Consider the following 26,430-nt stretch of genomic DNA (forward strand, 5'->3'; position numbering starts at 1 on the left):
CCACACTGCTTCCCAGGGCCACATAGGGCTCCAGCCCCTGCACTCCTGCTGTGCTGGCTCCCCAGGATCCCTAGGAACACAGACCAAGCCAGTACAGCAGGCATGCTGGTCCTGGCCCTGCTCACTCTTAGGTCACAGCTCAGAGCATGACCCCAGGAAGGGACATTACCACAGCTTCACTCCCTGAGAGCAGGGCCCCTTATGTGTGTGCTCCTCTAACACCACGGTGGGCCTGGAGGGTCCCAGCATGCATAGATGAGTGGTCCAGAGCTGGTGGAACCACACTGGGGCTCAGACGAACCCTTTGGCCCCAGCAGCAGGTACCTTCCAGCAGGTACCTGCTGTGGCAGTAGCTGCGTCGCACTGTCGCAGTCTGGAGAGGAGAGCAGGATCAGCTCTCTGGAGCTGGCAGCATGTGTGAGACGACGCAGGAGGAAGAGGGCTCCGGCAGACAGGGAAGCAAGGATGAGGCAGTGACGCTGTGCTGCCAGGATGCAACGGTAGACGCTTTGGCACAGCAGTTTCCTGTGCCTCGGGGCTGAGCAACGGACTCCGCTGGAGCCAGGGACACCTCAGCACAGCCAGAAAGGTCCAGGAAAGATGCTTTAGACACCTCAAGGCACAGAAGGCCTCTGCCCAGGACTCCCTGGTAACAAAGCTGGCACCATCGCTCCCCGCACAGGAGGACATTTGTGCCTGTGACAGCGTGGGGGCACTGCAGACCCCCACCTATAGATTAAAAACTGGCATATGTAGATTAAAAACTGTGATATGTACAGACCAACATACATAAATATACACCAAACCTGCAGTGCCGCTCCGGCACCATGGAATGTGTGAGCAGAGCTGCTCCAGCCTGGCCTCAGCCCAATCCCTCCCTCCCACCCTGGGTCCAGGAGGGCAGCAGCAGCAGCACAATCCTAAGTGGCAGATTCAGAAGCATCCAGGTCTGCCTTTGGGATGAGGGCTTGCCCATGGGCAGAAGCACCTCAGCCGGAGCTGTGTGCTGCTGCCAGCCTTGGAGCATCCAGTCTTCAAATGCAGATGTAGAGAGCTGTAAACAAATCCACCTTGTGGGGCCACTGCTACCTTGTCCTTCAGGTTGGGCTGTTCTGCTGGGCAGAGGCAGAGAGGTTCCAGGGGCTGAAGAACAAGCTGTGCTCTACAGCCGGGTGGGCTCTTCCTCACTGTCACTGCAGTTCCCACAACAGTCCTGAAGTCAGAAGGGCAAGGAGAGGGAGGAGGGAAGAGAGGAGCACAGCAAGCAGGGGGTGAGCACAGTCACACAACCCAGCCTACAGCTGCCCTCTGGCGAGGAAGGGGCAGGTCCCCCTGATCTGCTCATGGCAGAGCTACATGGAGGCAGGGAGCTGGAGGGGAGCCCCCATTTGCAGAGGAACAGTAAAGCTGCATGTGGGGGTTCAGCTCCTGGCAGACAGACTGGTGAGCACGCAGCTGACTAGCTCAGAAGCTGGGAGGGAGATGGGCTCCGTGGACTACAGCACCCAGCAATACAGCTTAGTGCCAGCACAGGCCCTGCTCAGGGCACAGCCAGCCGCAGAAGCAGCTCAAGTCATTTTTGCTGGAACAGGAGTCTGAGAACAGGGCAATGTCAAACCTTCACGGTTTCTTAACCCTTGTGTGTGTCCCAGACATCCAAAGAGAGGAGTGAAGGAAACTTCCCACTGCCCCCTGGGAGCAGAGCTCCCAGCAGTAGCTATGCAAGGGCAGCTTTGGCTCAAGCTGAGGGCAAGGCCTCCCCCATGAAGGAAAGCAGGGAAGCGGGATTAGTGGCTCAGGGGGCAGTTAGAACAACAAGCAGCTTGTGCTCTGCTGGGGGAAGGGGATAGGCACTGAAGGACAACACTCCTCTTTCCCAGATCTTGCCACGTCCATGGGGCACCAGGTATTTCCCTGAGCAGAGCAGCCAGGAGAGACTGCTCACCTCTGGAAAGAGAAAACACGTGGCAAATCACAGCTCAACCCCTGCTTCAGGCAGCTGCCCATCTTCCAGCAGGTCCTGCCTGCCTCGGAAAGGGCTGGGTATCCCAGCCCAGAGCCGGCTCTGGCTAGGGCAGCCCACTGAACAGTGAAGCACAAGTCAGAGCTTGGCAAGGATGCAGGAGCCAGCACCAGATGGCTGAGAGTGGGTCCAGAGCCAACCACGCTTGAGTCCCACAGCTGCAAGCAGCTGTTGAGAGGCAGCAGCCCAGACTTTGCCAGTCCTAGAAAGAAGGCAAAGGCTGTTCTGGGCAGAGGAGACAGGCAGGCAAGCACGCCTACAGCAGCTGCAAGATGTTTCCATTCTCCTCATCCCTCGAAAGAACTGCTCTTTCTGCCTGGCCCAAGGTCTGGCAGAACTGCTCTGGAGAGCCCAGACAGCCCATTCCAAAAGCAAGGTCTTCTTCAGGGATGTTTTATGCACATAGGAAGGGAGAAGACTTGCTATTCTAGTGCCTTCAACATCCCTCTGCCTGCATGACTCCAGCACGTTTAACCAGGACATGCTACTCCAGTTCCCTCGACTGCCCCAGCATGAAGAGTGCACTCCCTGCAGCTCTGCACAGGTGCCTGAGAGCCCTGGGGTCTGGTCACCCACTGGCTCTGCCTGCTGCCCTCTTGTGCCCACCTCCCTGGCACAGGCAGGAGCAGGCTCATTGCTGCTAGAGGACTTGCTGGGGAGGAAGCACTGGGATTCTTACCTGTCTGCTGAATAAGCGCTGGAGTAACCCTTTTTTGGGCTGTGGAGAAGGCTGCCCTTTCCAGTCCAGATCTGGAGGCACTGTCCCATCTGTGCTGAAGACATTTAGCTCTTTAAAACACTCTGTCTCGATCATCTGGAAGAGGGCAAAGGTAACTGTAGCAATCTGTCACTGAGAGCTCAGTGAGCAGCAAGGCAGACACAAACCCTGCAAGACACTGCACTCTGCCATGGTGGGCACAAGCAGGAGCAAAGATCGGCCCTGCAAACTTACCTCATTCTGCCATGGAATGGGCACGCTTCCTGTGGCAAACTTCTGGTAGAAGTCATTGTCTGTGGGCTCCAGCTCCACCCCTTTCACCGTGGAGAACTGCTCAATGTCCAGAACATCCTTGCAGTAGATGGCCTGAGGCTAAACAGCACAGAGATTGCTCTAATGCCAGGCTCCAGCGAGGATGCCACCACCGCAAATAACCGTGGGTCATGGTCAAGCCCACACCCCCTCTCCCTGCAGCCCAAAGCTTGCTTGACCACTGTTCTTCCAGGCTCCAAGAACCAAAAGGAAAGGGGATGTGCCCCATCTCAATTAAACCACACCAGGGCTCTTGCTTCCCAGTGACTGAAGAGGCCAGGATACACAGGCACTTACATCTGGCTTGAATGGGGGGTCCAGCATGCCTGCTTCCAGCCTCTTGAAGTTGAGGTGTTTGAAGAGAGGGTGCTCCTTCACTTCCTTGGCCCCAGCTCCTCTGCACCCCAGGCGCTCCAGAGGATCTTTGCAAAGCAGCTGCAACACAAAGGGTATCAGTGCCCTGGGTAAAAGATGCTTTGGGCAGGAACAGCCCTGAGTTCAGCTGGGCTCCTGCAGTGTGTCTCTAGGGACAACATGGGCACACCAGGTAACTGGGAGAGTGAGGAATTGAAGCACTCTGGACCCTTCTGTGCTGCCTTATCAGAGACAAGGGACCCTGGCTCCACCACCCCTCTATAGGGCGCAGCCTCCATGTTCTCCGGCTACGTGCAAAGGAGCAAAGGGTCAGGGATACCCACTCGTACCATGGTGCAGAGGGAGCGGGCACAGGGCGAGAACTTCTCCGAGTACTCCTCCTGCACTTCCTTCACCAACCGCTCCACCTCCTCCCGCTTGATCTTCTTCTTGCGCTGCTGGAAGGGGGACTGTCCCTCGATCATCTCGTACACCAGGCAGCCCAGAGCCCACCAGTCCGGGCTGAACGTGTAGCGCTCATTCTTCACCACCTCTGGAGCTACAAGGGGTGAGGGACGTGTGAGGGCACGGGAAGCACATGTGCAGAGACCACTTTTTGATAACACTAGGGCCACTTACCCATGTAGCCAACTGTCCCCACCCGGCCCTTGATTGTTTGGCCCTCTGGCACATGCACAGCTAGCCCCAGGTCTGAGATACGGATGTGACCTGCACAGAGGAGGGGCCAAGTTAACAGGACAAAGTCAAGGGGCAATGTTTGAAGCTGCCAAGAACACAGAGAAACCCTGGTACAAGCAGGTGAAGAGAAAAGGACTCGGGTCCAGGGTTTTTCTTGAGCCTTCACTCACCGTGGTCATCCAGCAGTATGTTCTCTGGCTTCAGGTCCCTAGGAAGGAAGGGGCTTGATTAGCAAGAAGCCTGCTGTCAAAGCAAGACACAAGCAACAGCATCATGTCAAGAAGTCACAGGTAAGCAGCAGAGGGATGCAGTGCCCCTCCCTCAGGCACACAGACAATGCTCCTCTCACCCTCTGCCCCATAGTTAGCCCAGCAAGCTCTCCCCTCCTTGGCACAGAGAGGCAGGCCAGAACAACATTCAGTCCTCCACAAGGAAGCAGTGAGCATGCAGGCAATTCCCTTTTTTGCAGGTGTAGAACTCACTATGGGGCAGCCCATGCAAGAGAAGAGCAGCAGCTTCTTCTGCTTGTCCTGCCCCAGGGCAAAGCACAGGGTAGGACTAGAAGGGACTTTCCAGCCTGTGTTTAGCCATGCTATCCCTAAAGGGATCACACAACCTGGTCAGTACAGTCATTACAGCTTGTTCTCCATTCTGCCCATATCTGGGCAGCCTACCCTCCTTTGTTCTAGAGTCAATACTGCCCAGCAGTTAAGCATCCATGTGCCTGCCCTGAGGCATTCACAGAATGATCACATCCTGTTCTTGGCGATCATTTACCAGCATGAGGAAGCCAAGCTAAGCTCCCCCTCTCCTCCCATGAGATCAGCTTTCTGTTCCCGATCCTTTCTCACTCAGTTCTGTGCTGCTTTCAAGCGCGAGCTTATTTTCTTGAGCAGAGAGACCCAGCTGGGCTACTAAGAGCAGCTTCTTGCTTCTGCAGCCCATACAAGGTCTCCCAGCAGGGTCCAGGCAGTGCTCACCTGTACACTATCCTCTCCTGGTGCAAGTCCTCGAGGCCACAGCAGATTTCAGCAGCATAGAAAGCTGCCCGGGGCTCCTCGAAGCCAGCCTCTCCCATGTGGTAGATATGGAACTTGAGGTCCCCTCCATTCATGAGGGTCAGCACTAGGCAGAGAGCATCTTTAGTTTCATATGCATAGGCTAAGCTCACCTGCAATTCAGGGCAGAAAGGCTGTTAGAAGACACAGCTGGAAGAGGGAGGTGCCCACGCTCTGATGGGCACTTTGTCACACCCAAGCAGCCACTCCTGGGCAGCAGGACTGGGCCTTTGCCAGCAGAGGGGAAACTGTGCAAACCCATCCGTCCCAGCACAGCCCCAGCTTTCCTCAGACCAGGAGGATGCTGTTTCCTTGATCCAGAACTACTCCCCTCCAATGGCAAGCAGCACCCAATAGCAACCCTGGGGCAGCATCTGCTGAATCCTCCACAATGGGAGGTTTCAGGCTGTCCACACCTCAGTGCAGACAGGGAGAGCTCCCTACAGTTCAGGAACAGGTTTCTGCCCACTTGGCTGTCTGGAGAGACAGATCTCACTGTTTTCTTGTGCCCAAGAAGCTAAGAAGGTGCCTGTGAGACCAGACGGGTGCTTGGGCCTGACTTTGGTGGCATTCATAGAGGCAGTAGGAGGTCCTGCCAGACCCCAGCCTTGTGAGAGACCTGCAGCCACCAGGACCCTAACCCACGGGCAGGGTTTGCTCCTGTCTCTCCACACCAGGTGAGGAGCACAGAGGTGCCAGCCCAGCTGGTTGGAGGAAGAATCAACTACTGCAGCAAAGTGAGAGCAATTCCTATGTACTTACTACAAACCTACTGTTCACTTTTTCCAGGATCTGTTTCTCATTCAGGGCCATGGCCTCTCCCTTCCGCTTTTTGATCCGTTTCTTCTCCAGCTTTTTGCAGGCATACATCTTCCCTGTGGCACGCACTTGGCAGGCACAAACCTGGAGGGAGGACAAGGCTCAGCACCCTTCCGTGGCTGTTTCCAGGGTGGGGGTCTAGGTTCTGCTCTTAGGAAGAAGCACAAGAAGGCAAAAATGTCCCTGTCCCCACCTCCGTCTGAGGTTAGCAAGAAGCCTGTTGTCAAAGCAAGGACACAGGGAGAAGGGATACCTCTGGATGTCACAGATAAGCAGCAGAGGGCTGTGATGCCCCTGCCACCTGCAGTAACACCGTGGCTGGTGCCTGGGAGGACAGGCAGCCATTCCAGAAACAGAAGCCTGACAGTGGCAGTTTTCGATGTCCAGCACACAGCAATGCCCAGCACCCTAACCCAGCACCCAACCAGTCAGCAGAACCTGACTCCAGGCGAAGAGAAGCTTGTGGCCGCCTGGTGCCCCAAAAGCAGAGGAAATGGTGGTCACTCACCTCCCCAAAACCGCCCTTGCCCAGCACACGGTATTGGCGGAAAGTGTTTTTGGTCACAGGCTGCCTATGGAGTAAAGGAAACGGGAGTGAAATGGGAGCAGGAAGGGAGCAGGAGCTGAAGCCCAAACCACCTCCATGCCCTGACCTGAGAGACTGTAGCTCACCCCAAAACCCCTGCTCAAGCAGACCTTGCTTCCCTGCGAGGCAAGCAAAGATAGGGCTGCTGATGGTGCCAGGGCCCTCAAGAAGAGCAAGAGCAGACAAAGGCCAGGCCCTTGGCTCTTGCCAGAACCTAGCACAGGAAGGACCCCAAAGGACCCCCCTCAGGCAGCCTATGCAAGGAGGGTGCGTATCTCCCAGGGATGGTGGGAAGCATTACCGTTCCAGCCATTTCCACTGCAGGAAGCGACTGAAGTACAAGCTGTCGAGGTAGTCAGCAAAGGGAGCCACACTCAGGTAGTCGTGGATAAGCCTAGGAGAGAGCAGAGCCAGCAAATTCCTAAGGGCTGATCACAGCGGTGCAAGGAAAGAGGAGGTGAGCAGCCCTGAGGGCACATTTACTTTGCCATCCCCTCAACCAGCCTCATGCTGAATCACCCTCATAGCCCTGGCCCAGAAAGCCCCCTCCATGCTAACCCTGATGCAAAAAGGTGTGCTGGAGGTACCGCTGTGACAAACACACACCCTGGGACAGGGCTGGCACTGCTAATTGTGGCCTATCAGCACCAGCCTGGGCTGTGGGACAAAGCAGGATGACAGGACTCTGCAGTTGCCCCTTTGCTCACAGGGCAAATGCACACGAGGCTATAATCAGCTGCCGAAAGCTGCTGGTAACGTTCAGCACTAGGTGCCCAGTTCACTTTCAGATGAATATCCAGCACAAAAGGCCACAGGGGATCCGGATTGGGAGAGCTAACTGCCTTGGAGATCAGTGCCAGGGCTGCCCAGTGGAGTAAAGAGCCTTAGACACAGTGTCTAGACTGGAAACATGCATCAAGGAGAAGCGGATGGGCTCTTCCCCTTTCAGAGCTTGCCAAGAGCAGGCAGGGCCCAGCCCGGAGGCTCTGCATTCAGGCAGTGACACTAGTTACCACACACAGAGCTAATGCTCCCCAGAAGACTGCAGCAAATCCATTGCCACAGCCCTGCACTCAATTGGGCAACGTGCTGCAGCTACTGTTCAGGGAGGGGTGGAAGCCATAAGCCCGGTTTGCCCAACAGCTTCCGCTTCACACCCGGAGCCAGGGCTCAGCCGCTGCCTCTGCGATGGGAACAGAAGTGACCTCAGATCCCTGCGGCAACAGCCAGCATCACCTAACCACAGCAGCCACATCTGCAGCCAGCAGAAGAGGACAGCTGGCACCGGGGCTGTCAGCTCTGCTCTACAGGTGCCTGCGAGATCCTGGCACAAGGCAGTGTGGCCAGATGCTGAGGCTCATTGAAACAGCGCCTTCCCAAGTGGTAACTCAGACCCATGGCAGACTGAGGGGAGTGACAGGCTCCTGCAGCAGCCTGTGGCTCCCAGAGCTCACTGCACTTGCTTTCCTGTAGCTGTGCTAACCCAAGACTTCCCAGGCTCCAGCCTTAGCACCAGCCCTCATTCTCCTGGAGGAAAGGACCATAAGGGATGAGGTGAGTTAGCCGCAGTGCCCACCCCATGCAATGGTGCAACCTGCAGGTAAGCCTCAGCTCTCCAACTTACTTAGTGGATTCCTTGAAGAGCTCCTTGGAAGGCTCCTGCTCCAGCCTCTCAGAACAGGCATCCACCAGCTGTGACGGAACTTCAGGCACATGGTCCTCACTCTGGGGACAAAGGGATGGAGTCAGACATAGGGAGCAGAGCCCAAGGGTCCTGCCAGGAAGGAGAAGCCCACAGGAGGGTGGCTTTAGGGCCACTGCCAAAAGCAGCATGGTTGTTTGTGAGGTGGCAGGGTGGCTCTGTACTCTGTCCTCACTGTCCTGCCCAGCATGTGTGGCAGGACATGGGTAATGACAGCTGTCAGTTGCTCTACCACTGCAGGCAGCAAACACAACCTCTTACTCACATTTGGCTTCAAGTACTTTTCAATGAGGCGCTGCCCGCATTCCTTCCGCTTCTCATCTGGAGCCACTTCGTACCCTGCCTGCACAGAGCAAACACTGTGAGGAGCAGGTCCAACCACGAGCCACAGCAACCAGGCAACAGATGCAGAGCAGCAACACCCTCTGCCCAACATTTCCCATGCTTTCCTGGAAAACCAGATCTCCGGCAAGCAGCTCCCTAAGCAAAGGGCTAACAACAGCTCACAGGTTTTTCCTCCAGGAAAACCCTACATGCCCACAAGTACCTGGCAACTGTCAGAGTACTCAAAGCCAACCAGTCCATGCCCAAGGCACCAAGAACATCCCTGCCTCCCTTAGAAAAGCCTGACAAGCTCTGCTCTTACCACGGCATCCAGGAACTTGACGCAGCGCGACAGCTCAGGCCGTGTCTCACAGAACTGCCGAAAGAGCATGTGCCCGATGGGCTGCTTCTCACACAGGCTGTGGTAGTCCCGCTCTGCAAACATGGAGAAGACCACTCACTGCCAGCCCCCGGAGGAGCAGCCACAGCACACTGCCCAGCCCCAGGCAGCAGTGGAGGGGCTTCTGACCCATCAGCCCAAGGCTCCCAGGAGAGCGATGGGGACAAGAGCTTTTACTTCCCTGTATCTTCTTCCCAGAAGATGTTTGACCTGCTGTTCTGTACAGCCTGGCCTAGCTCGAGACCTAGCAAGAGACCTTTTGTGTCTCCTGCTTGTCTAGAGACTCTCTTCTCAATCCTTTCTACACATAAATCAACTGACTACTCCAGAGACACAGCTTTGCTTGGAACACACCAAACTTCTTTTGAGGCAGATCCTCCAGGCCAAGAGTTGCTCTGATGACTCTTGCAAACCACTCGTATTCCCAAAGGCCCTGCTGGAAGCAGCAGCATGAAAATGGGAGGCATCATTTCCACAGATGTCCTGTTAATGCTGAACGCAGCAATCAGACCACCCCACTCCATGGGACAGCCACGTGGTTGTACATCAACTTCTATTGCCCTCTTGAGCTCAGCTTCCCTGCTAATTCCTCCTACCCCTCTCTGAAGTCTGGCAGCCCAGGCACAAACCCTTTTGACTATCAAAAGCACTTCCACTTCTCCACGTTTTTCCACTCATAAGACGTCTGATCGTGTGCCAGAACAGATTTCTGTAACAGCCTCTGCCACCAAGGGCTGCCTGGGGTGCAGATGTGCAGCCATCCATCAGGGCAGGGATCTGTCAGCACTCTCTGGCGCTGGGCACCGCCGGCCTTCCCGAGCCGGTGCAGCAGTTTATCCCGAGGAAGCTGCAGCTTCCTGAGGGTGCTGGAGAGCACGGAGCTGTGGTGGGGGAGGAGGCCACCTCACCAGCTCCACAGCACCGGCCGGTTTCCTTGTGTCCGCAGGGGAAGGAGTTCCCTTCAGCTGGGGAGGACAAGAGTTTGCTGCCGGCGAGATCAGAAGGTTTTGGGTGCCCCGGCTCAAACAAGGTCGTTCCCTGTGGTCAGGGCACACAAAGCTTAATTCTGCAGTGGGCAACCAGCCCACGGTCCTGCCAAGCCCTGCAATTGGAAAGAAATTTCCCTCACAGCCTGCTAGAAAGGGAAATAAAGCCACTCCATCCAAAGAGTGACCCAAGCACGAGGAACGGGGTCATCTCTCCCACAGGGAAATTAATTGAGGTGGCTGCAACCTAGGCCAGAAGCATTTCTCATGTGCTTTCCCAGGGGGAAGCGGGAACATGGGTCAGGACAGCCAGCAGCTGGGAGAGATTTACCTCCCAAAGCTTCAAAAGGTCAATGTTTTGGACAGTGGGACAGCAGGGACAGACAGACAACTGGCACACACCACTGGCAAGTGGGCAGCACAATGAAGGTCAGTGCTGTAAAAGGTGATGACACCCACCGGAATGGTGGCTGCAGGCAGAAGATGGACATCAGCTGAGGCAAGCTTTGCTGAGGGCACACAAATCAAAGAAGCAGGCAAGTATTTGGACGGCCAAGATAGGAGCAGCAAGGAGAGCCCAGGTCAGAGCTGTGTTCAGTCACTGCTCACAACTTGCTCCAGTGGCAGTCTGCAGCAAAACCAAGGTGAGAGTCTCCATCTGACTACACCTGGCTGTAAAGCCAGCCCCAAGAGGTGATGCACAGCATGCACTGGGCTGTTGTGAGCTTGTGGGTTACAGTGTGAATGTCCCACTCTCCAGCTGGCAGCTGAATCTGGAGTGACAACTTAAACAAGCTCTCCCCAGGAAGTGGAACATTCCCACCCTCTGTGCCCCAAAACGATGGTACACGATCTCAGGACCAAGCCTGCTGCACAAACAACATTAAAACCATGAAGAGTACAAAGTGCAGTATTAAACTGACAGGCCAAGCCCTGCCCACCTCTACAATTCTCATCCATACTGCACAGCAAGAACCCATTTTTGCCTGAGGAAAGCTGCTGCATTAGCATTAGAAGTCAAGGACTGTGGAGCAGGGCTGAATCCCAGCCTGGGAGTCCAGAGGACACCAGCAGGACCCGTGTTATTTATGCAAAGGCACCCCAGAGTGCTGCTCCAGAACTGCAACACCCAGCAGGTCCGTTTGCACAGAGAAGATGGTGTATCTCTAGTGAAGCTCCTCACAGACTACAAGGTGTGTTTGCACATCAACAGGCACTACCCAGCGAGCACTGTGCAGCTGTGATGTACCCACCCACCATTTCTTCCCTACACCCTCAGCTTCAAGTGATCGTGGCTGGGATTTGGCCAAAGCATCTCTGACCCTCACAGGACTCGACTTTGGGTGCACGACACCCCACATACGGTCACCCGCTGGCACCACTCCAGCCAGCCCCTGTGGCTCACCAAGGGTTTGTCGAAGGTCCTCGCAGAGGCTGATGTGGGGGAACTGCAGCATCTGGCGCCATTTCTTACTCTTCCCTTTCCTGTTTCCGCCACCACCTGCAGGACACACAGAATTGGTACCATGAGTTAGGAAGCAAGGATGACCAGCTGCAGCCTAGCCTTGCCAGGAGCTGAGTAAGGAGACACCCCGTCTGTTTACACAAACAAGCCCAGGCAAGGAAAACAAGACTGAAGTGGTCACAGCAGCCTCCTGGCTGGTGGAACAAAGTGTTAGAGCCTCTGACTGCTGAAGGAAGCAGATGGACCAACCACTCTGGCTGCTGAACAAAGTCCCAACCAAGAACACCAAAACTTTTCACCTGGACCTCTTGTGTTTGTGAATCACAGCAGGGCCAGGAGCTCCGAAAGCCACAGATGACTCTATGCTGACATTGGCTTGCAGGCCTGTCCTCAGGACCTCTGCATAACTGATCATCTCTTGAGGCCAAGCCTTGCTTGGTGTGAAGCACTTCCTGCTGTAGTAAAGATGTTCATGCCACCTACTCATTCCAGGCTGATTGCTTACTCCAGGGAGAGGCTCTAAGAGGGAGGACATGAAGCTGGGAGACAGGAATTCCTGCTCTCATCCTGGCTCCACAACTTACTGCATTGCCTGGGGCTCATCACTTCAGTTTCCCACCTGTGAAGTGGGGACACTCCCACCTTTCTACAGAGATAAGGCAGCCTCAGAAAAGGGAGATCAAGAACCTGATATTATTCTAATTTCAGTTGCTGGGGTAAATGCCCAGTGCTGTAGGACAGGGTGGGAAAGCTTCTAGATAGACCAAAACATTTACATCATAGCAAGCACTAAGTACTGAAATAGGATTGCTGGGATCAGCCAGTCTCCAGGGACTGCTTTCCCCCTGCCCGGTGCCAGCACACACACAGTCTCCCACCTCCCTTTGGAAATAGGTTAAACCACCCTGCTTGAAAGAGTTAGGCCAAAGGCTTTCTGAAATCGGGGCGGGGGGAACATCATTTATCAGTTCTTAGGAAACACTTTCATAACATTTCCCTCCACTGCAGATGCAATTCGGCCCCAGATCCTAGACACAGCCCATGGGCACCCCAGCTCCCTGCACTGCAGGAGGCCTCGGCTGGATGGGCAGGTGGGATGGGGCCATCACAGGTGTCCTTGTGCAGGGCCAACCTCAGGTCTGAGCCCCTGGCACGCTGTGGGTCGCTGCGCTACATCTGCCCCACACCAGCAGCTGGGCTGCATGATTGTACAAACTCAGGAAGGAAGTGACTCAAGGGTAAGCAGGGGTGGAAGAAAGCAGCAGCGCAGACACCTTCTTGTCAGCCACAGCTTGTAGCAATGAAACAGAGGGGGACAACTAAGGGAGGGCACAGGAGGAGAAGCCATCCTCACCCTGAGTCCTCAAGGAAAGGCAGAGCAACGACCCACAGCTCCTGCGGGACGCCGAGTGGCAGCTTGCATTTCCTCGAATTGTTTGCTTTGAAAGGAGGCTCCAGCACCCTTCTGGCATGGTCCCTCCCAGCACCACAGCAAACAGCCCAGAAGGGAACTTGGCTCCTTCACACCAACCTCCCAGCACCTGTGATCTAGGGATGGGGCAAGAGGTGGGCTGCCTCCACCAGGAGCTCACCACGAGGGAGCTTCAGGGCTTACTGACAGCTCAGAGCTGGCCTGCTGTCCCTCTGCAGGAGACAAGAAGGCAAGGGTGACAATGGGGAAAGGATCCTTCGCCTTCCCTAGGCAAAACCTTCCTAGAAGTGCTTGAAGGAAACATAGAGCATGGTCATCCTATGGCACCAACTGAGACAGCTTTCAGCAGCTCCCCCAGCATGTCCACGGTGATCTCAGTCCCACATTCCCACACCAGACCAGAAGGCTCCCAAGAAAGCTGAAGCAAAGCACCTGGTGGTGCCGGACCTGGCCAGCAAAGCAGCTCTGTCCAGTCCCACAGGCTGCCAGAGCTCACCCCAGTGAGCCGTGAGAGCCATGGAGAGGCACCACAACCACCCGCAGCTCTCGCAGGCCAGGAAGCAGCCAGTGTGAGTGTGCCAGTGGATCATATCTGCCTGCAACCAAGCTGCCCAACCCCTGCCACAGGAGAGGCACTGGGAGCAGAGAGCTGCAGCAGCCGTCCTACGCCTCACTCTGCATCACTGACCAAACTTTGCTCTGCTGATGGAACAACAGGAGCCACTCTGCTCATTCACTCCTTGTGAAGCAGGGTTTTCCCAAATGCTGCTGTTTGGTTTTGAACCAAACCTTGCCATTATGAGCCATAACATCATGGTTACTGAGCCTGGAGTACCTGCAACTAAGCCTGATTTTCAAGCAGCTCAGAAATGTTTCTGCCCGTGTAGATTTTAGTTTCACTGTTCTTTGCTCCCACAAATCTAATCTCCAAAGCCCTCTAACCGGATTTCAGCAGGCCCCTCAGGCTCCAGAATGACTTGGTCTGGCCAGCTGCACACCAAGGGCCAGGAGGGGCTGTATTTCCTGGCCACTTTATGTGATCTAATGAACTCCCCGACACCTGGCTGCACCAGATCTTCTCTGCAAAGCACCCAACTCTTGTGTGACCCAGTGCTCTCTTTAAGCCATCCTGAGGGTTCTCTGCACAGCTCCCCAGATGCTCACAGCATCCCCGCTTGCTGGCAGGGGCCACCCCGTACCCGTGCCCTGGAATTCAGCCGGGACCCCTGAATCAGCAGGAGGGCTGTGAACCTGCAGCAAAGCTCGTGGTGCTGAGCACACCAGGGGCCGGGGGAGGGCTCCCCACCGCAGTTTCGGGATCGGCCCTTGTGTGGGAAGCAGCACTCACCAGCCTGATACCAACTTTGTTCTCCTAAGGCACCAAATCTGCGTTTCTCCTCTGCCAAGGAGCAAGAGCAGCCTCGGGAAGGGGGAATGCTGGAAGCCGCCAGCACGGCGGGGCCCGGCGGGGCTGCAGTGCAGCTTCCCCAGGGGGAGGTCAGCACCCCTGGAGGAAACGCGGCTTGGGGGCCGGCTGCCCGGAGCAGCGCCCAGCGCCGGGGCCAGTTCACAACCGAGAGCTTTAAGGGGGCCCGTGCCCGACCCGCGCCGTTACCTCCCCGCTTCCAGGAGCGCCGCGGGAAGCCAAGGCCGAGACCCCCGCGCAGGGCTGGCCAGGGGCTAAGTCCCGGGACAGACGCGGCCGGAGCCTGCAGATCTCCCGCCGCAGCCCCCGCTCTAACAACCGGCCGGTGGGCTCACGGCTCAGGCCAGCGGCCGGCATCTTCCGGGAGCCGCGCTCGCTCCGCGGACAGGCTGCCCTGGGCCTGCTGCCTGCCCCGCGGCCCCACTGCCAAGTCCGGGCACCGGCGTCAACCCGGCACATCCGCTCACCTTCGCGGGCCTTCAGGAGGACGGTGTTGGCGACGATGTTCTCCAGCTCCATGGGCCCGGGGGCGTCGCCGCCTCCCGCCCGGCTCCGCGCCGCTCCCGTCCGCTCGGCCCGCGCCCCACCGCCGCTCCCCCCAACACCGCCGCCGCCGCGCCACGCCCCGCCCTCCCCCTCCCGGCCAGCCAATGCCTGACCACGCTCCTCCCGCGCCGCGCTCCCATTGGCCCAGCCCCCCAGGAAGCCCGGCCCCCTCCGTCGCGCCGCTGCCCTCCTGTTGGCTTCGGGACGGGCGAAGGTCTGAGAGGGCGGGGCGGGGAGAGGAAAGCGCGCGTCATTAGGAAACCATTGGCGAGGCTCTGCTGGGAAGAGGGAGCGGGTGCTGATTGGTGGACGAGGTGTCACTCAACCACCGCTCTGGGAACGGATTGGAAGAGACCCTCCTCCTCCTGCATCTGATTGGGTGTGGAGCTGCCACTCTGCTGCAGCGTGGGCCGTGATAGGAGAGTTCCGTAAAGGGGTGGGGCCGAGCGGAGGTTTGTACGGGAGCCCTGGCCCTGGTCCTCCACAGTCGGCAGGGCCGCGCTGGGGTGGGAGGGTGTTCCGCGGTGCGGTGCGGTGCGGTGTGGTGTGGTGTTCCGCGGTGCTGCTCACGGCGGTTATGTGACCTGCCTTCCCTTCCTTGTAGCCTGGCCCTGCGCTTGCGATGGCCTTAATAATAAAGTCTTCGAGCAGCCGTGTCTCTGGTGTTGGCCAGTCCCTGTGCCATGGTGACACGGGCTGCGGTGTCCCCTTTTTCACCGCTGCTGTGGAGGTTTGGGGTTTCCCCATCTCCGGGTGCCGCTGGCTGATGCCAGTGGCTGCTTATGTGCTGCCCTGGTATCTGAGCTCTCCTTAGCTTCTTGCTGAGTGCAGCTGGTCCCACAGGCTTCCTCTGTCCAATGATTCCCTCTAAGAGCCTTTTTTCCACTGTACTTCCATTGCCAGCAGCTTTATCCTATCTGAAAATGAGCTGTAGCGTGACAACTTCTTCCCCAGCTGCTCCCTGGCAAGTAGGTCATTGATTTCTCTGCAGAGCTGCATCTCACTCAGTGTTGTACTCGATGACCTGTCAGCCCTGCAGGTGACCTGCCACGCTCCCTGCTCCTCCTCTGTGTAAAGCCACTCATTAATCTGCTTACCCGTTAGCAAGTTGTGCCTGCCCTGCTTTCTGCTCCTTCTGGCTCTCAGGAGCAGATGCCACCTCTGCCTTCTGATGGCTCAAATCACGGGTTCCAGCCCGTGGGTGATGCCTCCTTCCTACCTTGTGTGTGGCTGGTGGCAGTGGGGCTGCCCCGGGTGTGAGGTTTGTGGTACCCAGGGCACAGAGGAGCACATGGTGGCAGGCAAATCCCTCCAGCAGCCTCTGTCAACGGCAACGCGCTGGTGGGCCTGTGAACACTGCTCGGCTGGGCTGTGCTGGTGAGCAGGAGGGAAGAAGATCATGTCCTCAGGCTGTAGTGAGGCTGATAATAACACAAGTTACTCCAAGCACTCATTGGCCCTGCAGTCTGTGCTGCCTGTGGTCCACCATGCCCTTCAGCATCCAATGGAGATCAGGTGTTGCATCTTCTGGTTATGAAAAGGCAGCAATAAGGAGAAGGATGCTTTGCCCTGGCATACCTTGGAGGTGATCTCCTGTGCCCCTCTGCCATGAGAGATGAGCTCACACTGTGAGCTTTCTTCTTTTAGAGCTGCTTTCCTTTTAAAGGTGGCACACACTTATTTTGAGCTTCAAATGTGATGAATTCGTTCCCATGCATTTGCACACTTAACCCTCAGGTTGCTACTTTCTGCTTCCTCCCAGCTGGCGTTTGCAGCACCATGGCAAGAGTTGTTGGCCATGGAACGCAGCTGAAGCAGCGTGAGTGTCCAGAAGGGTCCTGGTGTCCCCAGAAGAGCTGGTGGCAGCCCAGATGGTGGAACTGGCACTCTGCTTTTTAGCTCTGCAGAGGGGACCTTGCTGGAGAGGGCTTCAATCAGGGGAGCAAATAAAAATAATCTTGAGAAACTGAAGAAGCAGCTGAAAATGCAGGATGCAATTCCAGGCAGAGGTAGTCCCTGGAGCAAAGTGGGGGGTGCTCCCAGACTGTGTCCAGCCCATGGGATTTGATGGGTTAGATATCAGCCTGAAGCTCCCTTTGGTGGCTCTTATGTCGCCCTGTTGCCAGAACAAGCTGAATGTGTCAGTGACTCCTTGCCCAAGTAGAGGGGTCCCTGGATGCCCTCAGGCCAGCTGGTCCCTGTCTCCTCCTGCCCTCCAGCATCCTGGAGCTGTGTACCCATGCGCAGAAGGATGGACAGTGCCTGCTCTCTTCATCAGCCCCAGTAGTGCTGTGCAAGGATGAGGGCAGGGTGCAGGAGCCAGACACTGTGCTGCCCCAGGGTGCTGCCCATGGGGCTGGTGCCCATTTGGCAAGTGCTCCTCTCCCTGCCCAAGTCCCCATCAGACACCCTCATCTCCCTGGGTATTTTTAGAAGCAAACTGCTGTTTATTTATGAGAAGGAGAAAGGCGGCCACAGAGGGGAAGCCAGGCAGCAGTGATAGGGCAGCTCCTTCCGCAGACAGGGCCAGTGGGGCTCCAACCACCAGGGCCAGCCATATCCAGTGCCAGGCCCCCATCCCAGCACCGTTCCACTGGGAGCTTCCACTGGCCCCAGAATTAATGCCACAAGCCTCCATGCATAGGGCTAGCAGGTACAGGAGATGGCCATGGCATCCTTGCCCATCCCTTCCAGACCCTCGGACCAGCTGCACCCACCCCAGCAGGGAACATGGGGGACGGTGGGGAATGGCATCCCTTGGGCTCCATCTCCCAGGCGCCGGTGGCTGTTTTGAGCTGAGTGAAAGTCCCATGTTTGGAGGTTTTCTATTTTGAGCATAAAGCTGGAGAAGTGGAGCAGCTCCTGACCCCCGGGTGTCGGCGCAGCACAGGGCAGCGAGCCAGGCAGGGCGGGTGCGTGCCCCTGGGGGGATGTGGTTGCCCCTGGATCTTCACCCCATAGTTCCCCTGGTGGCCTCTTGCACCTCAGGCTGTGCCGGAGCTTGTTCCCATGCTGTCCCATCTTCCACACTCTCCCAAGGGACACACCATTTCCAGCACTGCGATGTCATTCCTCTTTTCCCTCCTGCAGCAAGATCCTAGTGAAGCCCCTGAGCAGGATGTGAGGTGTCCCACCCCAGCCCCACACCCCTCGTACCACCTCACTGTTCCCACAGAACCCCCATGGCATGGCACAGCTACATGCTGATGGGAAGCGAGAGGGGATGCCCTTGGCTGAGTGGCATAGGGCTTGGACTGGGCTGCTATGGCAGCATGGCCAGCTCACCCTGGCACTGCTATGGGGGGGGTTTCATATCCCTGCAGCAGCCTGGGGTCTGTGCCCTGCATGAGGATGCTGGGTGTCATGGGCATGCAGAGGAACTGGGGTTTGCGTGGCAATGGGAGGGCTGGCACTTCCCAGAGGTGCCATGGTGAGTTGTCCTCACCCATGCTGCAAGGGGGACAGATGGGTCACGACAGGTCTGGTGATGGCTCCCACTCACTGGGCTCCCGGGGGGCAGACCCCAGCCCTGGGCACAGGCTTTGGCCTTGTTTTATTCAAACCCTCATTTCCAGAAGTACCTTGAGGTGCTCCCCAGCGCTGCAGTCCAGGGTCCATGGTGGGGCCGGGCACTGCCAGCGGCAAGCAGGGCCGGGAGCTGCATCCCCAATGTGCTGGTGTGTCCCTAGGGGCAGTGCCGCCGGGGGATGGCGAGAAGCCGTCGGAAGGCAGCTCGGAAGTCCCGGTTGAAGAGGGTGTAGATGAGCGGGTTGAGGCTGCTGTTGCAGTACCCGATCCAGAAGAAGAAGCTGAAGAGGGGCTTGGAGATGCGGCAGCCATCCCCACAGACAGCCCCCAGGCTGTAGGTGAAGAAGAAGGGGAACCAGCACAGCACAAAGGCGCCCATCACCACAGCCAGCACCACGGTGAAGCGCCGCTCCTGCACCCGCATCAGCCGCCGGCGGCACAGCAACACGCTCTGGTGCTGGCTCCGGTGCCGCCAGCCCAGCATCCTCATCCCTGGCCCCTTCTTGCTGGCAGCAGCGAGGCGCAGGGAGCGGGCGGCGAGGAGGGCTGCAGCCCGGCGGGTGCTCAGGTGATAGATGCGGCAGTACACGGTGACCATGACGAGGCAGGGGCCGAAGAAGGATGCGGTGCAGGAGGCCAGCACGTACCAGGTCTCCTGGCTGAGCTGGCACTCGCGGCCACCCGGGCGGGCCCACAGCAGCGGTGGCAGTGCCACCAGGGCCGCCGCAGCCCAAACCGCCCCGATCATCCCCTTCACACGCCCCGGGCTGCGGCGCAGGTTCAACCGGGCCGCGCGGGTGACGGCCCAGTAGCGGTCGAGGCTGATGGCGCAGAGGTGCCCAATGGAGGAGGTGCAGAGCAGCACGTCCAGTGCCAGGTACAGGCTGCACCACAGGGCCCCGAAATACCAGTAGCCCATGAGCTCGTTGGCCAGCGAGAAGGGCAGGACAAGGACGGCCACCAGGATGTCCGCTGAGGCCAGGGACAGCAGGAACAGGTTCTGCGGGGCCCGCAGGGCACGGCTGGTGGAGATGGCCACCACCACTAGCGTGTTGCCCAACACAGTGGCCAGCAGGACAGCCAGGGCGGCCAGCAGGATGAGCCCCATGACTGCAGGTGAGTGTGGGGCACTGCTGGCACTGCTGCCATTACCGGAGGCATTGGAGAGGGCATCGGCTGGCTCCATGCTGGCCCAGTCCCTCAGCTGGATGAAGCCCCATGGGGCTGCTCCCCACCACACGTGCCCTGCTCACCAGCCCCGATGCATCTTGTGCCATAGCTCTGGCATCGCTGAGTCCTTCTGTGGTCGTCCTGGCCACACCGCTCCAGTACTGACCTGGTCTGGTGGCAAGGAGAGCTTGTCCTGGTCCAGTCGTCACCCAGCCATGCACACGGGGTGATGGTGCTGGGAGCCCCGAAGCAGCTCCCACTGCAGCCCTGCTGGCTGGGCTGGTCCCAGCCCCGGAGGAGGGTGGGCGGGAAGGAGGAAGGGACAGGCTGATAAATAACACTGGCAGGAGCCCAAGCATCTGCGGGCAGTGGGAGATGCCGTTACTGCCAACACTGAAAGGGTTCTGCTGGGGTCACCATGGTTGGTGGGCTCCTGCCACGGGCAGCAGGGTTCATGGTGAGCCAAGGGTACTGCCTGCCTGTCCTGAGCCAACATCGTGCTGATCCCCAGCCTGGCAGCCCCTCACCAGCTGCCCCATGTGCCTCATCATGTGCGGGGCTGTGCCCCACTGACACGCTGCTGTGGCACATAGCAGTGTGACATGGACCTGGCCACCTCAGCCCTGTGGGGACGAGGCGGGTGAGAGGAGATGACACTTTGGTACAACCTGTCTGCAGACTGCAGGTGCAGGTTTGGCTGTGGCTTTGTCAGTGCGTGCCCCCAGTGCACCAGCAGTGTGATGGGTGCAGTGTGTGGTGCGCTGGGCGCCACGCAGGGCTGGGCTGTGCAGGGGTGGTGTATGGACAGGAGGGTGCATGGTGGGTGTCTGGTACCGGTGGCTCTGACTGTAGCTCTGGCAGGGTTTGGAGAGGCAGGAGCCAGACACACACATGCAGGGTGCAGGTGCTCAGCATTTATTAGACACCAGCTGAGCGGGAATGGAGCAAACCGGGCAGCCATGGAAGCAGTGGTGCCGGCTAGAGCCGGGTGGCTCCGTGTGGGAGCGGGCGAGGAGAGCCCATCCGGATGGCAGAGCCGGGCACCTCCTCGGGGTAGGAGAGCATGGGGTTGTCCAGCCCCAACCTGGCCTTGTCCCGGGGAGGGCCCTCGCGCTCCTCCCAGCCCTCGGGGCTGCGGCAGCGGTCGGTGCAGCACAGGGTGGCCCTGGTGATGAGCCGGTCCAGGGGCTGCAGCGAGTGCATCCAGGTGGGGAGGAAGTCCCAGGTCTGCAGGCATTTGGGCAGGCGGCCAGGGCTGTGCGCCTGCAGCGCGTTCACCAGCCCCACGAAGAAGAGGAGGCTGAGGAAGGGCGCGCCCACCCCCACCAGTGCCCGCCAGCCAGCCATAGAGATGCCGAAGATGAGGGAGGGCAGCAGGAGGAAGCAGATGATGAGGTACAGCACTGCAAACCAGCGGTACTTGGCCGTGCGCTCGCCCAGCGCCTTGGCCATGCGGATGGGCAGGCGGGTGAAGGGCAGTGGGTACCACAGCAGGATGCCGGAGATGTTGAAGAAGAAGTGGCAGAGGGCGATCTGCAGGGATGGTGTCACAAGGGCGGTTGGGTGCATGGGTTTCCCCCAGCCCCTGCTTTGCCCAGTGTCCCCCATCAGCCCAGCTGTGCCTTTGGGGTTGCCTGTACCTGGAAGGAGCTTGCCAGCTTGTCCCCTGGGCTGGCCAGGGCAGCCAGGATGGCGGTGGTGGTGGTGCCAATGTTGGAGCCCAGGGTCAGCGGGTAGGCACGCTCGATGCTGATCACCCCTAGGCCTGTGGGACAGGCACCCCATCCCATCACTCCTCACCAGTGCCATCCCCACAGTCTCCCAAGGAGGCACAGCTCCTCCCAGCCCTCCAAGCACTTTAGCACCAATGGGACACTGTGGCTGGGAAGAGCACATGGCAGGGACAAGGCACGGCTGGGACTCACCTATCAGGGGTGTGATGGCTGAGGTGAAGACAGAGCTGCTCTGCACCACGAAGGTCATCCCAGCACCCACCACCATGGCGAAGTACCCGGTGAGCCAGCTGAGCGGGTGCGGGAGATCTGCCATGACATGGGCATGGGCATGGACACAAGCATGGACATGGACACATCAGCTGGGAGCAGCCTGTAGCTCCTAGATGGTGATGGGGAGGGGTCTGTGGGGATAGGGATGGAGGCTGTGGGGCAGGCAGGGTCCCATCACACTCACCAGTGTTGATGACCTTCTGGATGGCTTTGGCCACTTGTCCCTTGAGCAGGGAGTTGAGGATTTTGACCAGGAGGATGAGGCATGTGCAGAGCACAACGAGGGACCCGGCCAGCAGCACCAGCCCCACGGCCAGGTCAGGCAGCGGCGTGTCAGTGAAGAGGTGCTCACCTGCCCCACAGCACGGCTGGGAGAGGGGCTAGGGCTGGCCTGGCCCCCTCACAAACCTTCCCTCCTAGACAGCCCCACACCTGGACCCCAGCCCCAGTGTGTCTGGGCCCTACCCCACATCACCACTCCAGCCCCATGCCCAGCATGTCTCCATCCCACATACAGCCCCCCAGCCCCATCTGCACCTCCCCAGCCTCATGACCTCTGCTCCCCAGTGCTGCCCAAGCCCCACTCACACTTCTGCCTGGTGATGTTTTGGAGGCTCTCCAGGCCCTTGGTGCTGCAGTGGCCGGGGCCTGTGCAGTTCATGGGGGGAGCAAGCTCCACAGCGGCTGCCTGCAGGGAGAGGGTGTCTGCAGTGCCTGCACAGAGTCCTCAGCCCCTGCCCTCCTCCCACCCTCCATGGGATGGTTTGGTGGCCCCAGCAGAGCCACGGGCTGCTCACCTGTGCGGGCGCAGGACCACACCAGGTGCGGATGAGGCTCCGGTTGCGCAGGCTCTCATCCCCCGTTGCAATGCCCGTGATCACTGACTTGTCCAGCTGCAACAACACATGGGTTGGAGGGGGCCCTTGGGGGCTGACAGCACCCGCAGCCTGGGGACATCACTGGGATGGGGACACCACTGCTGGCCTGGGGACACTTGGGTACAACCACGGTCAAAGGGACAACCACCAGCCTGGGGACACCACTCATAGGGACACCACAGCTGAGGAGACCTGGATGATGAGCTTGGTGAAGGGCTCTGTGATGATCTTCAGCAGATCGGGGGCATCCTTCCCACTACGGATGTTGAAGGTGGCCACCACCAGGCGGGTGACGCGGTGCAGGTACCCGGTCAGCACCTCCAGCGGCAGCAGCACCAGCACTGACAGCCAGTTGAAGCAGTCGTGCACCGTGGCACCGGCGAAGGCCCTGTGCAGAGGAACCCATCACCATAGGGTGGCCCCTGGGGAGCAGCTCCCTCTGTCCTGACCAGCTCTCACCGTTTGAATTCGCTGCGGTCACCAGCCTGCATGAGGGCCACAATGGTGTTGGTGACGGAGGTGCCGATGTTGGAGCCCATGATGATGGGGATGGCAGAGCGCACCTCCAGCACTGGGGACACAGAGACCCGTTAGCCCCACATGGCTTGGCTCAGGGTGGTCCCATCCAGCCACCTTGTTCCCAGCCTCAGGTAAGCCAGGAGTCCTGTGGGTGCACTCACACCCTGAGGAGACCATGCTGACGATGATGGAGGTGGAGGTGGAGGAGCTCTGCACCAGCACGGTCACCAGGATGCCCACCACCAGCCCAGCCACGGGGTTGGAGAGGATGGCGTTGTCCTTGAAGATGTCTCCTGCCACCTTGCCTGCAAGGAGCATGAGCAGCAGCACGCTGGCACGGTGGGTGCCAGGCACCCAGGCACCCCCACCACCCTACCTCCAGCCAGCTGGAAGGCAGAGCTGAGAACGTCCAGGGAGCACACGAAGAGGTACAGGAACCCGAACATCAGGGGCACCTTGAGAAGGGAGACACAGATGGACTGGACCCTGGCCCAGCACCCCAGCTCTGCACAAGACAAAAGAGAGTGTTAAACACTGGTTGTGGCACAGCCCTGCCTCCCTGCGCTCTCACAGCCCTACACCATCCTCCCATGGTAGGATGGGGCTCGTGTTCCCAGCTGTGCCACCACCCCCTGGGTCCCGTCCATTTGCTCCCACTCTTGGGTATCTTGTGCCCCCTGCTTTTATCGAGGTCTCTGTGGTGTTCCCCAGCCGGGTGCTGTGTGCCCGAGGGTCTCACCTGGCTTCTGCAGCTCATCCAGACCAAGCCGGGGCCCCTGCCAGGCCAGCGTGTCCAGCTCGTACCGCTCCCGGCCCTCGCGCAGGCGCCCCGGGGAGCCGGGGCAGAGGAAGCCATGGTCAGGGCAAGGCACCGCTCCCACAGTGAAGGGGCAGGAGTGGGCACCCGGCAGCCGGTGCAGGGCTGGGAGAGGGGACAAGCGTGTTACAGCCCCGTCCTCCTGTCGAGGAGAGCTGGGACTGCCTGGGCCAGGATCTGGCCAGAGGCAGAACTGAGCAGGGTGAGGAAGAGGAGGAGGAGGAGGAGACTGGGGGCACCTACCTTGGGGGCTGGGGCAGTAGGCGAACTGGGGCCCGTGCATCACCCTTCCTGCCCGCACCGGGCAGCGGGGCAGCACCGGGCTCTCCCTGTGGTATGGCAGCATCGCTCCTGCTGAGGCTGAGCAGAAGCAGCCATGTGTCAGCACAGATGTGCTGCAACGACTGCCACAAGCCTCCCCAGTCCCTGCGGTGCCGGCACCACCGAGGAGCACCGTGCCATCACCCAGTGGTTCCCTGGCCCACCAGTCACCACCATGACAGCCCAGTGAGCTCCTGCAAGGGCAGGCAGGAGACATGGGGAAGGGACCACTCCTGCCCAGCGCCCTGCTCACCTGAGGCTGGCCTGGCACTCAGGGCAGCACTGTGTCCACATGCCACATCCACACGTCTCTCCAGCGAAGTAGCCTGCTAAACATCACGGCCCTTTATACCCATGCCAAGAGCAAAGTCTAAGGAGCCTGCATTGCCCCTCGCCTCTGCTCACTGCTCACCTCCTCCCCAGAAATTCCTGCAGTTAATGGGTAATCCCACAGCATCCCCATCAGCTGCGGCACTGGGGTGGGATAGGGCACATGGCACCGGGTACCGCACCACTGGCGCACCTCTCCCTGCCTGGGGCTCAGCATCGGCCTTGGGCAAATGGCAGCCAGTGGTGGGGAGTCAGACAAGGCAGTACTGGAGCCCAGTGCCTGAGAGGCAATGCTAGAGCAGCCTCAGCTCCCCATTACTTGGTGCTGGGTGCTTCATCCCCTGCACCAGAGGAGGAGGGCTCAGTGCCAGTGCTGTCAAAGTGTCCCAAACTGGAGGTGAGGCCGCACATACATCCACCATCCTTGGAACCATCTGAGTATCAGCTCTGCACAGGATGTGTGGTCCTCGCTGCCTGGGCATTGGTGGTGGGTTACATCAGCATCAGTGTGATCCTTGTGCCCTGTCACTGCTGGTGATGGTGCCACACGGCCTGGCTCAACCCGTGCCAGCAGCTCGGTGTAGAACAACCAGCAGCACTGCGAGGGCTGCATGAGGCAGAGCCTGCCTATGCCCAGCATGTGTGATAGGGTGGCAGGAGGGGAGCGACGCCAGCGCTGCTGTCCCCACCTCCTCGATGATGTTTATCATTACCTGCTGTTTACGCATCTCCAGCCAAGTTTCCATCCACCCACAAGGTGCTCAGTCAGCTCCTGTCCATGTCTGCCCTGGGACAGCCAAGGGCCAAAGGCTCCTCCAGCCCAGTGACTGTGGGGAGTGGGCATAGAGAGTCCACAGAGTCACCACATCCTCCTGCCTCCACCACTGGGCACTCCCAGGACCCATCACCACAGACAAGCCAGCTGCAACTGTATGGGGAGAGCAAGTGGAGGTCCCTTGGGTACCCCGGGGTGCTCCTGCCACTGCTGGTCCATCACTGAGCCTCCACCAGGTCACAAACCAATGGAGCCAAATGCCGGGGAGGTGCCACAGCAGGGTACACGGCAGAGGCAGAGGGCCTGGGGACCTCTTTGTTCATGGGGCGCAGGCAGCGGCACCCACAGAGCCCTGTGCCAGGCTGCAGCGGGCTGGAGCACAGTGTCCGCACTTGCCCTGTGCCCAGGGGCTCTTGGCCAGCTGCCCCACAATCATTAACCCAGTGAGGCCCTGGCAGCTCTGGCTGTCACTCATTGACAGGGCCAGGGCTGAAGTCCTTGGCCATGGCGGCCCCACAGCTTCCCCTACACCATCAGCAGTGCTGGGAAAACAAGCTCCTGGCACTGCTCCTGGCTGCGGGGCAGGGTGGCATCAGAGCCGAGGGCTGGCTCCAGCCCTGTCCTGGCCCTGGGGTGGCTCTGTGGGGTATGGGAAGGCCAGAGGGACATTACTGCCCGGAAAGCACCGTCTGGCTTCAGTGGTGGAGGAAGGAGAGGAATGCACGTCAAGGCAATGCTTTTTATTTCCCCTGGTTTCACGGCACAGACAGGACTGAGCAGCACCACAGAGACACACGGGGCTGTCGCCAGGGCTGCCGCTGGCCATGGCAGCGTGGGGCTGGGTGGCCATGGCCCTTGTCCCTGGGCGAGCTCCAGGGCTGCCTCGGGTCACCCTCTGTCTCTTGCCGGGCAGTGGTGGCAGAGCGGTGACCCCAGGGCACAGCCAAGCAGGGCCCCAGCATGTAAGAACAATGGAGGGATCACTTGGCTGTTGCTGGGGGGAATGCTTCCATCACAGACTGGATCTGGGACCTCTGGGGACGTGGGGCTGCTGGGGATGGGGACCTCTAGAGCACAGCCAGGTCTGGCAGAGCTGGGTTCAAGGTTACAGCCCAGCACAGCTGCTGGCAGAGGTGACAGGCTGGGTACCCACACACCAGGCTGAGATGCTCAGCACCCAGGGATGCTGCATTCCTCTGGCATTAGAGAGCTGAACACCTCCAGCCCTCACCAGGC

The 26,430-nt window shown here is 59.0% G+C and overlaps 3 protein-coding genes across 7 annotated transcripts; all 3 read right to left on the minus strand.

The window, feature by feature from the left end:
• Positions 1-465: 465 nt before the first annotated feature.
• GRK6 (G protein-coupled receptor kinase 6) lies at positions 466-14,917 on the minus strand. Of its 4 annotated transcripts, none has more exons than XM_061360259.1 (16): positions 14,772-14,917; positions 11,387-11,482; positions 8,918-9,030; positions 8,537-8,614; positions 8,194-8,294; positions 6,871-6,963; positions 6,492-6,555; positions 5,927-6,067; positions 5,087-5,277; positions 4,277-4,314; positions 4,047-4,136; positions 3,758-3,966; positions 3,351-3,488; positions 2,976-3,113; positions 2,703-2,837; positions 466-1,213 (listed from the first exon to the last, which is right to left on the minus strand). In XM_061360259.1, the coding sequence occupies exons 1-16, from the start codon at positions 14,821-14,823 to the stop codon at positions 1,163-1,165; spliced, it is 1,728 nt and encodes a 575-aa protein (XP_061216243.1). In that variant the 5' UTR covers positions 14,824-14,917; the 3' UTR covers positions 466-1,162. The 4 variants fall into 4 exon arrangements, with proteins under 4 accessions (XP_061216243.1, XP_061216244.1, XP_061216245.1 ...); XM_061360260.1 differs by having other exon boundaries at positions 466-1,947; XM_061360261.1 differs by lacking the exons at positions 8,918-9,030; positions 14,772-14,917 and having other exon boundaries at positions 11,387-11,479.
• A 3,380-nt stretch (positions 14,918-18,297) lies between these two features.
• Positions 18,298-20,189, minus strand: LOC133215950 (alpha-2C adrenergic receptor-like). Its single transcript, XM_061360329.1, has one exon. It carries the CDS (start codon positions 19,562-19,564, stop codon positions 18,536-18,538), a length of 1,029 nt encoding a protein of 342 aa, XP_061216313.1. The 5' UTR covers positions 19,565-20,189; the 3' UTR covers positions 18,298-18,535.
• Positions 20,190-20,447: 258 nt separating this feature from the next.
• On the minus strand, positions 20,448-24,651 carry SLC34A1 (solute carrier family 34 member 1). Of its 2 annotated transcripts, XM_061360263.1 has the most exons (14): positions 24,502-24,651; positions 24,343-24,418; positions 24,012-24,128; positions 23,691-23,873; positions 23,328-23,456; positions 23,113-23,256; positions 22,892-23,003; positions 22,625-22,820; positions 22,352-22,447; positions 22,143-22,242; positions 21,739-21,906; positions 21,474-21,590; positions 21,189-21,313; positions 20,448-21,081 (listed from the first exon to the last, which is right to left on the minus strand). In XM_061360263.1, the coding sequence occupies exons 1-14, from the start codon at positions 24,634-24,636 to the stop codon at positions 20,527-20,529; spliced, it is 2,253 nt and encodes a 750-aa protein (XP_061216247.1). In that variant the 5' UTR covers positions 24,637-24,651; the 3' UTR covers positions 20,448-20,526. The 2 variants fall into 2 exon arrangements, with proteins under 2 accessions (XP_061216247.1, XP_061216248.1); XM_061360264.1 differs by lacking the exons at positions 24,343-24,418; positions 24,502-24,651 and having other exon boundaries at positions 23,328-23,406.
• Positions 24,652-26,430: the final 1,779 nt, after the last annotated feature.

This window comes from Neopsephotus bourkii, unplaced genomic scaffold, assembly GCF_033783945.1.
Source record: "Neopsephotus bourkii isolate Nb327-2 ecotype Australia unplaced genomic scaffold, CSIRO-AGI_Nbou_v1 NB_1016, whole genome shotgun sequence".
In the NCBI taxonomy this organism is placed as follows: domain Eukaryota; kingdom Metazoa; phylum Chordata; class Aves; order Psittaciformes; family Psittacidae; genus Neopsephotus; species Neopsephotus bourkii.